This window comes from Babylonia areolata, chromosome 1 (genome assembly GCF_041734735.1).
Source record: "Babylonia areolata isolate BAREFJ2019XMU chromosome 1, ASM4173473v1, whole genome shotgun sequence".
NCBI classification, from domain to species: domain Eukaryota; kingdom Metazoa; phylum Mollusca; class Gastropoda; order Neogastropoda; family Buccinidae; genus Babylonia; species Babylonia areolata.
Genome location: NC_134876.1, coordinates 2,009,478 through 2,026,977, shown reverse-complemented (window position 1 = coordinate 2,026,977; position 17,500 = coordinate 2,009,478). Strand labels below are relative to the sequence as shown.

The following is a 17,500-nucleotide window of genomic DNA, read 5'->3' as shown; positions in this document are numbered from 1 at the left end:
GTCATGTCCTGCCACGACGATAGCTGGTGTGTGACTTGGCTTGTGCGTACTCGCCTGCACACACATACACACTCACGCATGCACACGCACACACACACACACACACACACACACACTGAATTCTACACACGTGGTTGCATTTTTTCACACGTTTAACCTGCACTTGTTTTGTCCACCGCAATCACGCTGTGTTGAATCGTATCATAACATCATGCGCAGCGAGAACCTGTTCACTAAGTGCACGGAAAACATATATCACAGATAAAATCAGAACAAACGATCCCCGTGTTTTGTTTTGTATTTCTCAGCTGGTGTTCGATTTCGAAATTGATAGTATCTTTGCTTTCTTAATCATTGCTTTCTTAGCGTCATTGTCCTCTTCTTTTTTTTGTGCCGAGGAAAGGACGGGGTAGGGGTGGTGGGGGTGGGGAGCTGGGCGAGGCGGGAGGGCGGGGCGGGGGGGTGGGGGTGGTGGTGGTGGTGGTCTGGTAGCGTAACTGGAGTCTGTAGGAATCTAAGATTGAACTTGCGCTATAATGATTTTGGTGGACAGGCTGGGGGTGGGGAGAGGGCTGATGTGGGGGAGGAGTGGAACACGAATTGGAAATGAGGGTGAGGGACAGTGAAGAACACTTTTCCCGGAGGGTAATGTATGGGGTTGGGTTGGTTTTTTTGCGTCTTCACCGTTTTTCATTATATTAGTATTATTTTTTTTAATTAAAAAAAAAAATTCATTTCCTATTTATTTATCTATTCATTTACTGGTGTATGTATGTATGTATGTATCCTCTGTTTATCTAGCTAGCCAGCTATCAATCTGTCCATTAATCTATTTTCACTGTATGTTCTGCCGATATCTATGCCTCCCACTTCCATTCCCCCTTCTTCCCCCCCCCCCCCCCCCCCGTCACCCCCCCCCACCCCCACCACACCCCTACACCACCTTTCTCACTCACAGCAAGAGATGATAGCAAATTATGGTTTTTGAAAGTGGGTTTCGTTTCGTTTTTGCTTTGATAGAAATGGTGCCCGCAGAGACGACGGTTCCAGTACGTGTCTGAAACCATAATTACGTGTTCTCATTCTGGGTGTTTACGTGTTGGCACACACGCGTCAATGTCAATGTCATTGACTAGCCGTGCACACGTGAACAGAGACACGGACAACACACGCAGGCATACACATGCTTGGGTGCATGCACATGCACAGCTCCCCCCTCCTCCCCCCCCCTCCTCCTCCGCACCCCCCCAACCCCCCTGCCCCCCCCCCACCTCCCACCCTAACACATAACACACACGCCCTAAACCCAACTCACATACACATAATCTCGCGCATGCAAACAGACACGCACTTCCCTTGTTGTTTATTTATTTATTTAAATTTATTTACTTATTTCTGTATTCGTTTATCTATTTAATTCTTTGTGTGTGTGTGTGTGTGTGTGTGTGTGTGTGTGTGGCCTCAGTTTGCATGCAGGTCATGGAGTACCAGAACGTGTTTTTTTTGTTTGTTTGTTTGTTTGTTTTTCTTTTTTTGGTTGTTGTTGCTTTCACACGCCTTCTTTATTGGCCAAAAAATAACCTACCTTTTTTTCCTTCTGTTTTCGTTCGTGTTTAGTTTTTCTGTTTATATATATATATATATATATATATTACATGTCAGTTTTAGATTAATACAATGTTTCTAAATCTATTCAAGGTAGTATCCTTCCAAATACACTAAGTTCTTTGTCTGAATATTCTGTTTTCAGGGACAATTTCAGTGAATAGTTTAGCATTATACATGTGTTTGGAGTTGTCTGAGATTGAAGTTGCTTTGATGTGAGGATGTGGATTCTATGTGTGGGATAATCATCGAAATCATCTTAGTATAATACCTATACACACACAAACACGCGCGCGCTCACTCTCACTTTCTCTCTCTGACGGACGCAACAGACAAGCCGTCATGCGGCGCCTGGTGGCTAAGGGCAGAGAATTTCCCAGTCTACCAGGTCACTGGAAATAAGGGGTAGAGTATTTCCCAATCTCCCAGGTCACTGGAAATAATGGGCATAGTATTTCCCAATCTCCCATGTCACTGGAAATAAGGGGCAGAGTATTTCCCAGTCTCCCAGGTCACTGGAAATAATGGGCAGAGTATTTCCCAATCTCTCATGTCACTGGAAATAATGGGCAGAGTATTTCCCACTCTCCCAGGTCACTGGAAATAAGGGGCAGAGTATTTCCCACTCTCCCAGGTCACTGGAAATAAGGAGCAGAGTATTTCCCAATCTCCAATGTCACTGGAAATAAGGGGTAGAGTATTTCCCAATCTCTCACATCACTGGAAATAAGGGGTACAGTATTTCCCAATCTCCAATGTCACTGGAAATAAGGGGCAGAGTATTTCCCAATCTCTCACATCACTGGAAATAATGGGCAGAGTATTTCCCAATCTCTCATGTGACTGGAAATAAGGGGTAGAGCATTTCCCACTCTCCCAGGTCACTGGAAATAATGGGCAGAGTATTTCCCAATCTCTCACATCACTGGAAATAAGGGGTAGAGTATTTCCCACTCTCCCAGGTCACTGGAAATAAGGGGTAGAGTATTTCCCACTCTCCCAGGTCACTGGAAATAAGGGGTAGAGTATTTCCCAATCTCTCACGTCACTGGAAATAAGGGGTAGAGTATTTCCCAATCTCCCAGGTCACTGGAAATAATGAGCAGAGTATTTCCCAATCTCCCAGGTCACTGGAAATAAGGGGCAGAGTATTTCCCAATCTCCCAGGTCACTGGAAATAAGGGGTAGTGTATTTCCCACTCTCCCATGTCACTGGAAATAAGGGGTAGTGTATTTCCCAATCTCCCAGGTCACTGGAAATAATGAGCAGAGTATTTCCCAATCTCCCAGGTCACTGGAAATAAGGGGCAGAGTATTTCCCAATCTCCCAGGTCACTGGAAATAAGGGGTAGTGTATTTCCCACTCTCCCATGTCACTGGAAATAAGGGGTAGAGTATTTCCCAATCTCCCAGGTCACTGGAAATAAGGGGTAGAGTATTTCCCAATCTCCCAGGTCACTGGAAATAAGGGGTAGAGTATTTCCCAATCTCCCACGGTCACTGGAAATAACGGCCATGCATGTACGTTTTGAAGTCCACTCGTTCATATGAGTGAACGCGGGAGTTGCAGCCCACGAACGCAGAAAGAAGAAGAAGGAGGAGGAGGAGGTGGGGGAAGAGGAGGAGGAGGAGGAGGACATGACACAGGTCAAGCCAAAGGGCAAAGCGATACCACAAAAAGGTCGGCTCCGCCCCCTTGCCGCAGTCTCAGTGATGACGTAATTCAAACCTTCGGCGCCAAGAGAAAACAGCCTGCAATTATGGTGGCGATTGTAGAACGACCTTCATCCAATCCTATCCCCTCCCTTCCCCCTGCCCGTGACTCCCCCTCCTCCACCAGAAATTCCCCTCCCCCCCCCACCCCACCCCCTTCTGTTGGCAGACCTTGTCTCTGGCGATAATCCTTGTCTTCCTTCCTGACTTCTGCAAGTTCACAACAACGATACGTGCGTGCGTACGTTCGTTTTGACTGGCATGCCGTGACCCTGTGGGAACCAGTGCAGTCGTTGGCTGGTGGACAACAGTTGACATTTTATGCCCCCTTTACCCTCTTTTTTTTTTTTTTTAAATAGGTTTGTTTTTTTTTCGGGGGTGGGGGGGGCGGTGGGGGGGAGTCGAAAAGCAAGCACAGCTAAGCCCTTTGCCTCTAACTGTAAAGGACAGCGGCTATTGATTCCTGAGTTTGATTCCCGTCGCACCTTGTGCAGTTAAGGGTGGATTAAGATTTTTCCGATCTCCCAGCTTAACATGTGTGCAGTTCTGCTAGGGTCTGAATCCTCTTCGTGTATATACGCACGCAGAAAAAAAAAATCGCATACGCACGTTAAAAATCCTGTCATCCTTGTCAGCGTTCGGTGGGTTGTGGAAACTAGAACATACCCAGCATGCAGCCCCCGCAGCCCCCCCCCCCCCCCTCCCACCCACGCCCCCGCCCCCAGAAACCCATAGCTAGGTAAATAAACAAAACACACGCACATACACACACACACGCACTCACCCGCGCGCGCACGTACACACACACACAACGTTGAACAGGAAATAGGAGTGGGCAGGAGTGTAGGTGGGTGGGTGCTTGAAAACAAACTTTAAAAAAAGGAATGATGAGGAAGAAAAGAAGGTATAAAGTTTACCCCCTGAGGGGAAACTATTTCCCGGAGCCATCTTGATGCCGTTTTATTTCCGCTTCCTTCACCCCTCTTCTCTATTTACCCCCCCCCCCCACCCCCAATCCCCTATAATAACACGAGGCAGAAAAAGGGGCGTGGGGTGGGGGGGAGGGGAGAGAAACAAAGTTGGATAGATAGATAGATGGACACAGAGAGAGAGAGAGAGAGAGAGAGAGAGAGAGAGAGAGAACGAACGAACGAAATTTTATTTCACGAGGGTAAGGGAATAAGCACAATTGCTTTTTTTTTTTACATCCGGCCCTCTGCGGGAAAAAAATGTAAGATAAATGCATGCACAAAAGCAGATTCTTCACACACAAAAAGAAAGAGAGAGAGAGAGAGAGAGAGAGAGAGAGAGAGAGGCAAAGTTGGATAGACAGATAGACAGACAGAGAGAGAAAGAGAGAGGTGAAGACCATGCCACAGGCAGAGACGAGACTGGAAACAGAAGGACAATGGGGGGACGGGGAGGTGGGTGGAGAGAGAGACAGAGAGAGAGACAGAGACAGAGAGAGAGACAGAGAGAGAGAGAAGGGGAGAGCAGGGGTGGAGGCGGAAGATGATAAAGGTTTCATTTTCATTCACAGCTCCACGGAGACGAGTCAATGCATCAAATCATGTGCGTCTTTTTTTTCTTTTTTTCTTTTTTTTATGTGTGTCTCTACGTGTGCACGAATATAAACCATTTCTTCTGCTCGTGAATGAAGACTGCACTGCACTGGTTCCCACAGGGTCAGGCACGGCATGTCAGGCAAAAAACGTGTGTATCGTCACTGTAAACATGCAGACAGGGATTTCCGCTAGAGACACAGGTCTGCTGACAGGGGGGTAGGAGGAGGGGGTGGGGAGGTGGGGGGCGGGGGCAGGAGGATGGGGGTGGGAGGACTCCGGAACGGGGGAGGGCAGTGGAGGGGCGGGGGGTTGGGGGGCGGGGGTAGGAGTAGTGCTCATAACCACCACAATTGCCGGCTGTTTTCTTCCTGTGTCGAGGTTTTAAATATGTCGTCACTGTGACTGTGTCTCAAAGCGAAGGTCAGACAGCTGCGGGGGGGGGGGGGGGGGGGATCACTGTTGATGTAGTGTAGCGTTCAGTCCGCATGCTTTGACTCATTGAAACTGAAACTGAAACAGAATTCGAATCCAAGGCATCTTCATTTCAAACTAAAACTTACTGAGTGTACAGGAAATACATAAAAACAGTAACACTTAAATACTTCGACACCACAAGTTATGTACTTTTAAATACTTCTCTGTGTGTGTGTGTGTGTGTGTGTGTGTCTGTCTCTCTCTTAAATCAACAAGTGATTTTTAGACAGCTACACACCATTCCCGCCCCTCTCTCTCTGTCTGTCTGTCTGTCTCTCTCTCTTTCTCTCTCTCTCTCCCAGACACAAGCACACACGAGGACGCGCACGCACGCACGCATGGGGGGCAAGGGAGGGGGGTTGAAGCTAACCTTTTGCAGTATTGCTGTGCCATTTGGCCTCAGATGACTGGCTTCCAGTGGCGTCACATGGCCCTTTTTCCGTCACACGATTAATCCTGAAGAGTCCGTGTCAGCTTGCTCTTCTTTATGATTTATATCCATCTTCTTCATTATTTCCTCCTCTGAAAAGGGGGAACGTAGGGAAACTCTTTTCCGATCAGGATTAGTGACACACAGGACTGGGGACATCGTGGGATGGTCATTGTGTTCTGTCTCCCCCCCTCCCCCCCTCCCCACCTCACAGTCTCATTCTGGTCTTTCACCCCCAAACTGATTTTCTTCCCATTTCCCATTCTTGTTTTTCTCATTTTTGACTCACTTGAGTAAATAAAGTGAGTCTATGTTTTAACCCGGTGTTCGGTTATCTGTGTGTGTGTGTGTGTGTGTGTGTGTGTGTGTGTGTGTGTGTCCGTGTGTCCGTGGTAAACTTTAACATTGACATTTTCTCTGCAAATACTTTGTCAGTTGACACCAAATTAGGCATAAAAATAGGAAAAAATTCAGTTCTTTCCAGTCATCTTGTTTAAAACAATATTGCACCTCTGGGATGGGCACAAAAAAAAAAAGAAAAAAAAGAAGAAAAAAAAGAAGCCTAATTATATGCAAACTGCATTTACTGTTATATTTATATTTTTTATATTCTCTAAACTTGGCACTTTGACCTCTTCTTCTGACACAACAACAAGAGGAGTCATTGTTATCATTTTTTGTTCAAACAGGAACTACTTTTGCTAAGCATGGAATTTTTTATTTTATTTTGCAAACGTTTTGGTGCAGATAGTAAAAAAGGGAAATTACTCTGTAATTAATGCTATGGGACTTAATTTATCACAAGTGAGTCTTGAAGGCCTTGTTCTATTCTGTCATTGACAGTTTTCTGTCGAGTTGTCCATACTCCAGTCTGTCCGTGTCTCTCCTTTCGTTCTACGTGTAGTTGTGTTGAACTGGTTTTGTTGCCACCTCATTGTTTTCCAAGACTTCCAGTTTCATTAACCCACTGTTGGCTCACGCCGTTATGATGATGCAGCATTTTTCAAAAGCTGTCAAGGCCTGACCAGCGCTCTGGCTCAATGTGTTGATCAGGTATCTGCCCCCCCCCCCCCCCCCCCCGCCCCGCCATTAACTCATTAAGAACTTCTGAAGCATGTGTGTGTGTGAGTGTGTGGTGTGTGTGTGTGTGTGTGTGTGTGTGCGCGTGCGCGCGTGTGTGTGGTGTGAGTGTGTTTGTGAGTGTGTGAATGTGTGTGTGAACGTGTGTTTGTGCGTTTAGTGTGTGTGTGTGTGTGTGTGTGTGTGTGTGTGTGTGTGTGTGTGTGTGTGTGTGCGTGCGCACACGCGCGCGTGTGTGTACATATGTAAGTGGCTCTATTTTTATCATCATCGTCATCATCATTTGTGTCCTCTTGCCCCTCCTCCTTATTGTCATCATCATCCTCACCATCATCCTGATCATTATGTTCGTTATTCTCCTCCTCCTCCACCTCATCATCATCATCATTATCATCACCACCAAAACGACCTCCACTAACACCACCACCACCATCATCATCATCATTATTGTCCTCTTCATCCTCCTCCTCTTTATTGTCATCGTCATCCTCACCATCATCATTATTACTGTTCTCCTCTTCCTCCTTCTCTTCCTCTTTTTCATCCTCCTCCTCCTCCTCCTCATCATCATCACCGTTATCATCATCATCATCGCCACCACCGTCATCATCACCATCATCGTCACCATTATCAGTACCATTAACCTCATCATCACCATCACCATCACCACCGTCTCACTATACCAATTCACCATTCATCATTCCAGATTTATAATTATCATCATGATCATCATCACATTCTCACCATCATTATCATTATCCTGTTTCTCCTCCTCTTTATCATCATCATCATCATCATCATCAATACCACCATCACCATCATTATCATCATCATCGTCACTATGATCATCCCAACCAACGTCATCACCACCACCATCATTATCATCACCACCACCATCACCATCACCATCACCACCACCATCAACACCACCACCACCACCACCGTCATCATCATCACCACCACCACCACCACCACCACCACCAACCTGATCATTACCACCATCATCACCACCACCACCACCATCACCATCACCACCACCATCATCACCACAACCATCATCATCACCACCACCATCATCACCACCATCATCATCACCACCAACATCATCACCACCAACCTGATCATCACCACCATCATCATCACCACCATCATCATCACCACCAACCTGATCATTTCCACCACCATCATCATACCATCAACACACCATCATCATCATCATCCACCCACCATCATCATCATTCACCACCAACTCATCATTCACCATCATCACCACCACTCATCATATCACCACCACCCATCATCATCATCACCACCATCATCACCTCATCATCACCAACCTCATCATTCCACCACTCATCATCACACCATCATCATCACCATCATCATCATCACCACATCATCATCCCACCATCATTCACCATCATCATCATCACCATCATCATCACCATCATCATCATCCATCATCACCCTCACCACCATCATCATCACCACCATTTATCATCACCACCATATCATCACCATCATCATCACCATCACATCATCATCACCACCATCATCATCACCACATTCATCACCACCATCATCACCACCATCATCATCATCACCACCATCATCATCACCACCACTATCATCTCTCACCACCATCATCATCACCACCATCATCATCATCACCACCATCATCATCACCACCACCACCATCACCACCACCACCATCATCACCACCAACCTGATCACCACCACCACCACAATCCACATCGCGCTCACTATCTATCCCTTACTCACCATTCACATCCTTCCCCACAGCCGGCTTCTACGGAGACATTGCCCTGAGCGACGAGGACTACAAGGTGGTGAAGGGCCTCCTGCGGATGGCCCGGAACGCCTCGGACAACTTCGAGCTGCAGGTGGAGGACCCCGGCATCCACACGCGGGGCCTCTTCATGCCGCCGCCACGCCCCCCGCTGAAGGGGGACCAGCGCCGCGGGGCCATGTACCGCCGCCAAACGTTGAAGGACAAACACATGCTGCGCAAGATCCTGCAGGAGAAGAAGCGAGAGCTGAAGACCAAGTGCACTGGGAAGTGAGTTTTTGGTGGTTTTTTTTTTAGGGGAGGGGGTGTGGGTGTGGGTTGAGTTAGTGTGTGTGTGGAGTGTGGTGTGTGTGTAGTGTGTATGTGGGGGCGTGTGTGTGTATGTGTGTTTGTATGGGGAGTGGGGGAACGTGTATGTGTGTGTGTGCGTGTGTGTGTTAAGTGTTGTAGTATTGTGACGTTTGTGGATGATCGTGCATTTTGTCTCAATATTCCTGTTCTTCTTCTTGTTGTGTTCTTTCTTTCTTTCTTTCTTTCACTCAGACATTTGAACACACACACATATATATACTGACACAGGCACAAACACACACATATACACACACATACACGCACGCAAACACACACACACACACACACACACAGACGCACACGGCCACCCGATTCACAAAATATATTAGACAAATAGCTAGACTGGCAAGTAGACAGGAATTTGGAGGGGGAAAACGGATACGAATATTTGGCATCATTTCAGAGAGAGATAGAGGAAGGGAGAGGGAGAATGAGAGAGAGAGAGAGAGAGAGAGAGAGAGGGGGGGGGAGATCTCAGAACTCAAAACGTCTTTTATTCAAAGATTAAGGTTTTAGGCATAGCCTATTCTTCCAATCTGTCCTAGCTAATCTACATTCATTACAAATAGCATACACAGAAAGAAAAGGGGAGAGAGAGAGAGAGAGGGGGGGGGGGGGTAGGGGGGCAGACAGAGAGAGAGAGACACACACACAGAGGAGTGAGATACAAAGAAAGACAGAGACAGTGACAGAGAGAAGGAGAGAGAGAGAGAGTTTGAAATGGAATGTTTTTTTAACGGTAAAAGGTTTAGCCACAAGCGTCTTTTCACAAAACATAAAACAACAGCAAAACAAAATAATCATCACAGCAAAGAAGTAGACAGAAAATGAAGAAGAAAGAGAGCGAGCGAGCGAGAGAGAGAGAGAGAGAGAGAGACAGACAGACAGACAGACAGACAGAGGGAGGGTGAACAAGGAGTCCTGTTTGTGTTTGGTTGACACCCTTGAAGCGATGGAAGTGATGGAAGCAGTAGAATGGTGATTTTCCGCTCTGTGAATAACAATAATAATAATAATAATATTTAGTATTTAAATAGCGCTGAATCTTGTGCAGAGAGAAAAATCAAAGCCCTGTCAAACCAGTCATTCACACGCATGCTAACTCTAAACTTGAGAAACTGAAGACAAAGAAGAGGTTGTGTGTGTGTGTGTGAGAGAGAGAGAGAGAGAGAGAGAGAGAGAATTATTGGTCGGTGCGCGGTGCTCTCACATGATATGAATTGCCGTTAACCTCGAACGTTGCCGTTATCCTCGAAAAAACGTTGATCTGTACGAATCGTATGTCTGATTACTGAGGAAGCAATGTAGAACTGACCGGCACGTCGTTTTTGTTATCAAAGTTGATATAAACACAACGAAACAGAGCGAAATAATTTCAAATTTAAAAATAAATAAAACCTCAGTCCAGACTTCCCAAAGAAAATGATCACTCCCTAGCTGGCATCGCCTACCCTCTGCAGGTAGTAACGCGTCACTCGAAGGGAAATTGCTTAATTTAATTACTTATTTATATATTTGTTTCTCTATATATGTATCTTATTTTAGTTTATTCTGTCTTATTTATTTTTCTTCAGGGCCTGAATTGATCTGAACTTTCCCGCCTGAGTGTAGAACGCCAAAATTGACTTTACACTGATCTTCTCTTGAATCAGTAGATTTCGTCGCTCTGTGAAGCAGATGAGAATGTAACTATCCCTTCCATGGAATGCTTTAGAGCGCTGACGACAAATACAATTGCATCGGCACTTTACGTCACTCAGCGAACGGTTGAGCGGGGATCCGTTATTATTTCTGTCTGCAAATTAAGATAAGAGCAGTTTGAGGAGAACGGCACCACACACATGCCATTACCATCAGACTTGTTGGATGTGCAAAGATGTTCCTTTTGTGCTGTCTGTCCGAAACAAAAATAAACACACGTTCCGACTTCTTCAGGGTCTTCAACATGACCGTGTGAAAAAAAGAAGAAGAAGAAGAAAAAGAGCAAACGTGATGAGAACAAGCCACAATAGGTAGATCATAGTTGGATTAAGAAAGGGGATATGACCTTTCGGGGGTTATCTTTCGTGAACGTTGTGAACAAGCAAAATAACCTCTTTTCTTTTGTCTTCCTTTTTTTCACAAGTTTCTCTGCCCAAGATCTGGTCAATGCTTTTAATTTTTTTTCTCCCTCTCCAATAACAGACTTCTAATTATCCTAATGATCATCATTATTGTCCTCTTCCCCAAAACCCCCCGACCCCCTTCCTCCGCTTTATTGTCATCATCCTTCTCACCATCATTATTATTATTCTCGTCTTCCTCCTCTTTCTCGTCATCATCGACACCACCATCACCATCATAAACATCACCACCACCACCACCATCGTCACTATGAGTATGATCACCACCACCACCACCATCACTATCATCGTCACTATGAGTATGATCACCACCACCACCATCATCACTATCATCGTCATCGTCACTAAGAGTATGATCACCACCACCACCATCATCACCATCATCGTCACTATGAGTATGATCACCACCACCACCATCATCACTATCATCGTCATCGTCACTATGAGTATGATCACCACCACCACCATCATCATCACCACCGTCTCACTATCCCAATTCACCATTCCAGATTTATAATTATCATCATGATCATCATTATTGTCCTCTTCTCCCCACCCCTCACCCCCGCCCCCCAGCCTCACCCCCTCCTTGTACAATGTCAGAGTATGACAGAAAGCCAAATGACAGCACTCATACGCTGGCAAATTATTACCAACTCTTACCTTAAGGCAAACGGTTCTGTGTCCCCAAATTTAAAACAAACAGAACCAAATGCAGCTTTATACCAACCACAATTCAGCTGTTAAACAGGAATAATTGATGATCAGGTCTGTGATAAAAAAAAAAAAGAAAAAAAAAAGTAGGCCAAAGTGTTTGTGGAATATATCTTAAAGTATTGTTGAATTGCGTTGTTAATATAATCTTTTTGTGTCTTATGTCTTTTTGTATGCAATTTCATGCCAGTTTTATTCATATCCTTTAATTGATCCTGTGTTGCACATGTATGGCTGTGATGATATATGCATGATTTACTAAGTTTCCTTTTAAAGGTTTCTGTTGTGTTGTTGTTATATACTGTGATTATTTATTATACGCATGGGTTGCCATCTAAACATTTTATGTCTTTTATGCATACATGTTGAATGACTGTGATTTTCGTGTATTGTTTATGTGTTTTACACCACAAATGAATTTCTCTTGCTGAGATAATAAAGTATTGTGTAACCTGTAATAACACGAACTTTAACGAGATCCTGCCGACGCCGTTTCTATGTAACAAAAGAAAAGATCGGTAACCATGGTGATGGAGAGACGGGGTGATTGGTTGGTACAGCTTCCCGTCAAACTCAAACGCAGGTCTGGGGAAGCTTCACCACTGTTTCCGCGTTAGCATTAGATCCGAGAGTGCTCCGGGAGCCCTGGCTTTTGCCAGCAGGTCGGATGGACTCCGGGGAACTGGGCAGGCTGCCCGCGGGAGAGATGGAACTGGGTAAATCCTTTCCTCCCACGTCCCCCGTGTGCAAGGAAGAATATACGTACAAGACGCTGCCGGCGGGACTGAGTTCCGACTCTCGGCGCTTGAGGTGTGCCTTGGTCATCTGCCAGGTGACCTCCAGGTTCTCAACCTGCTTCTGTGTGCAGCGTGCCAGCAGCACCGACAGCCCGATGCACGTCGCCAGGAACAAGACGCCCAGCGTGGACGTCAGCCAAGGCCGGCGAAGAAGGGCACGCCAGAACTTCTCAATGAGAGGGGGAGGGTGTCCGATGTGCACGCGATTCCAGCTCGTGTTCCAGCGCATGCCGCTGGGCGAGTGGTACACCTGGCACCACCACACCCCGGCCATGTCCGGCGTGGAGGCGTCGATCCTGTCCTGGGTGGAGAGGTGGGCCGGGATGTCTTCGGGAAAGAGCGCTGACTTGTTGGTGTTGAAGTGCCACTGGCGAGTGGTGTGCTGGCTCAGGTTGGTTGCGCGGCAGGGCGGCCTGCAGCCGAACAACGGATCAGTGGCCCGCGTCAGGTCGACGACTCGCAGAACCCGCGCCAGGTGGTTGCTGTGGGAGTCCAGCACGATGGGCTCCGTCTCTCTGGAGAACAAGGTGGGCGCGCTGGATGTGACGGTCAGAGCGAAGACGGCCATTGTCAGCGTCTTGTTCTTGCCGTCCTCCACGCGGCACTCGTACACCCCGCTGTCCCGGGTCATCAGATCGTGGATGACAAGCAAGTCGTTGCCCCTTGTGCTGACACGGCTGGTTTTGATGTCCAGGAGTTCTCCGTTCAGCAGCCACTGGGTAAGGACCGTTGGGTTCTCCTTCCGGAACTTCACCATGGCTTCGTTCTGACAGGACAGGTCCACCTTGCTGCCCAGGGGCCGGCTGTGGCTGAAGTGGCCATTCACCACCAACTGGTTCACCACTGCCAGGCGGACTTCCTCGGGGAACGACTGAGGGATGGGCTTCTCCGTGTCTCCCGCTTGTCTTTTCTTCACAGCATGGACCCTGTTGTCAGCGTCGTCGGCTTCGCCTTGTGGTTCACTGTCTGTGCAGTTTGTAGCAATATCACATGGCTTGTTTGTAATCGTAGCCTTGACTGCTCGCTGGAGAGCTAAAGTTGATTCGTATTCTCCTTTGTCTCGACCGTTGTCAATGCAGTTTGTTGTATTGCTACATGGAGTGTTTGTATCCTCGACTGTTCCTTTGAGAGGTATAGCTGATTCGTTTGTCAAGTGTTCGACTGTCTGATTAGTGTTGTCGTTCGTACGATCACTGTCTCCGTGTCTTTCATGATATCGATCCCAAACGTTCCCTTTGAGAACTGAAACTGTTTCATTTGTCTCGGCCTCAGCCATCGGATTAGTGCTACCAATGATTTTTTCCTTGTATGTGTGTTTTTTTTTAGACCTGTACTTAAACGTTCGAAGAAAGTACGCGTGTTTGTTGGTTTGATTTTCTTCATTTAATTCCAGAATACTGGTTACCTTCAACTTTGAATTCAAGTCATTGTCTACGTCATTTCTTTCTATTTTATCCTGCAAGTAATAGAGCTGGAAGGTTACATTTCTTATGCGTTCAAGTCTAACTTCCTCCAAGTGTTGGTTCCGTGTCCTGTTACCTATTCGAAAGGGGGGATTCCCTTTCACAGCGTCTTTCAACACAACAGAACGAACGTTTCGGCTTTCTTTCCTTAGGCGGAGAATTTTCGGCCAAAAATCTTCATATGTTTCCTTGTTCCGTTTGGCAGCTTCTGCAAGTTCGAGTGAATCTTGTCCACCTTTCATGGGAGTTGGTGGTCTGACCCTTCGAATGTTGGTCTCCTGCGATTCGAGTTCATTGAGTCCCTCGTTCAGTTCTCTGCGATTTATTCCGTGCTTTGAAGGCGAGAAGGCTGTGCGTTGATCCCATATTTTAGACATCTGCAATATCTTTCCATTAGCCTGGAGTTTTAAAGGGATTGGAGGATTATTTCTCGGGCCAAGGAACCAGAAGTACCAGACGGCGATCAAAAGCACACCACTCCCAACATGTAAACAGTGACGACGCTGCATTTTTTTTCTCTCTCTCTCTCTCTCTTCTTCTCTCGTTCTGTGGCTCATCCAGTTACCCACCCACAACGTCAGTGTATACGTCACGCTCGACAGTGACGTAATTTGTTTGGTCATAACATTGTTCTGGAACTAGCCTAACGCTGTTGGCCAGCACAACACAACGTTCGGTTCAGTTCGACAAACATCCGTTGTAGATGGAGAGCAAAATATGATTTGGATCGATATATTTCATTTTAGATCTCTGTCTGTCTGTCTCTGTTTATATATATATATATATATATATATATATATATATATATATATATATATATATATATATATATATATTTGTGTGTGTGTGTGTGTGTGTGGAGAGAGAGAGAGGTCCTTCCTGACTGACGGTAGGCACACAGTTTGAACAACACAATCAAAATCTTCATCCCCCGTTCATCAAATGGACTAGCCCACTATAATCAGGGTAAATCTTGTCATTAAACTAGAAATAAAGTAAGATAAAACTAAAACGGACTGTGACTGCCTCCATGATGGAGGTAAAAACGTTCATATATGTGAGAGTCCACTCGTGCATATTAGTGAACGGGGGAGTCGTAGCGCTAGAGCGAAGAGTGATTGATTGATTGAATCTTTAATGGGTAAAGAATTAGGCACAGCAAAGGCCTTTTTACAATTCTGCCCATTTAACGACACAAAACATAAAAAAATAAAGAACGACACAAAACATACAGATAAAGAAATAAAATGAAATAAAATAAAATAATAAGAACGACGAATAAGAATAGTAACTGGAATAGTCTATTAAAGGTAACAAAGCGATGAAAAGAACAATTGGTACATTATCACGTACGTACGTACTCTCTCTCTCTCTCTCTCTCTCTCTCTCTCACACACACACACACACACACAGACACACACACACACACACACACACACAGAGTTATAAAGCAAGCAAACAAAGACACACGCCCACACATTTAAACACACACAAATACACTCATGCGTTCTCTTATCTACTCAGTTCTCCTGTATGCTTGTGAAACATGGACCCTTACAGCAGAATTGGAGAAGAGGATTCAGGCCTCAGAAATGAGATGCTTCAGAAGACTGCTTGGCATCTCTTATAAAGACCACATAACCAATGAGGAAGTCAAAAACAGAATAAGGCAAGCCGTTGGTCCCTATGAAGACCTTCTCACCACCATCAAGAGGCGCAAATTAAAATGGTTCGGCCACGTAACAAGAGGAGAGGGGCTTGCCAAGACAGTGCTCCAGGGAACAGTCAGAGGAGGAAGGAAGAGAGGAAGACAGAAGAAGAGATGGGAAGACAACATCACAGAATGGACAGGACTGAAGCTGAGCGAGGCGGTCAAATGTGCGAAAGACAGGGATGGATGGAGAGGACTGGCTGACAGGTCATCTGTAGCGCCCCAACGGCAACCGCCATGGGGCAGCTGATGATGATGATGATGATGAAATACACACACGCACTTACTGTTCATTTGCTAGCACGATCACACATGTATCAATTTTTCATTCATCATAGAAGAAGAAGAAAAAACGACTTGACATTCACTTTGTTATGTATTGTCTATTCAATTAAGATCTAATGATTATGTACTGCTGGACATTCATAGAAAAAAAAGTTCAATGCAATGTACTCTGGCACAACAATAAGTGCACTTGTTGTTTTCTTTAATTTTCATTTTTTTAGAATTATATTTTTTAGGTACATATGATGAAGAAATATCCAATGTAGGACTCTTAATCTGATTTACATTATGATTTCTTCAGGTCTCACCCAGGCTGATTTATCTAAATTGAAATTAACAGTCCCTCTCCCTTGCCACTTTTGGAGAGAAAAAAGAGCGGATTGTTTTCGCGTGGTAGTGACGATTTATTTAACAGCTGGTTTGGGAAGTAAATTTGTGTAACGTTGGCTTGTCTTGTGTTATAGTCTATGTAAGTTTTTATGACATCTTTCCAAAATTCATTATCTGTTCTAAGCCCTTTATTCTTTTTTCTGTTTTACAATTAGATTGTTATGAAATATATTTCCGTGTGCTGCGAGTTGTCCCATATGCCACATTGGTATTAGTCTCTAACTGGGGTGTTATGTAATGTGCTTTCAAATAGGTATACCTTTCCTGCTCACTGTAAGTGCTCGATTTTATATACCCAGTTTTCTTCATTGTGTTTTTCCATGTAATGTGATTCCAAATAGATTTGTTTTATCCTGTTTATTGTTGATATGTTTTCTTCATCATCTTTTCTTTCTATTTTCAAGGCCTCTGTTTTCTGTACATTCAACTTAAATACCGAGAAGATTTCAAACCATCCAAATATTCCCAAGGATTTAATGATATCTTATTTGCCATTTGTAAATAATGTTGCGCCATCAACCATTTGTAATATTTTTGGCAGAAGTTGGTTGTCTAATGCCTTTCATTCTGTTATTTCTAATGCCAGTGACTAAAAATTCCATGGTTAAAACAAAAGCTAGGTGTGATAAAGGGCAACCTTGTCTAATACCACAATAAATGTTCAGATATCAATCCACCGTGCTAATGGAACTATGGGTATCACTTGAAACATAAACCAGTTTCTGAAGATCGCTACCCAGACTGAATACTTGAAATACATATTGCATAAACGTTTCAGAGTCGAAGGCTGTAGAAAAGTCAACTGCAAGTAGGTAACCAGATATATTTGTTGTATTTAGATGCACGCACGCACGCACACAAACACACACACACACACACACACACACACACACACACACACACACACACTCACTCACTCACACACACACACACACACACAAAGACAAAGACAAAAAATAAAAAAATAAAAAAGGAAACAGCTAATTTAT

The 17,500-nt window shown here is 45.1% G+C and overlaps 1 protein-coding gene across 1 annotated transcript in view; it reads left to right on the top strand.

Moving 5' to 3' along the window:
* The window catches only part of LOC143296070 (tolloid-like protein 1), a 105,887-nt gene that overhangs the window by 33,729 nt on the left and 54,658 nt on the right, over window positions 1-17,500 (top strand). Inside the window, exon 2 of the mRNA XM_076607864.1 lies at window positions 8,671-8,947. Coding sequence (XP_076463979.1) covers window positions 8,671-8,947 — 277 coding nt within the window. The remainder of the gene's footprint in view (window positions 1-8,670; window positions 8,948-17,500) is intronic.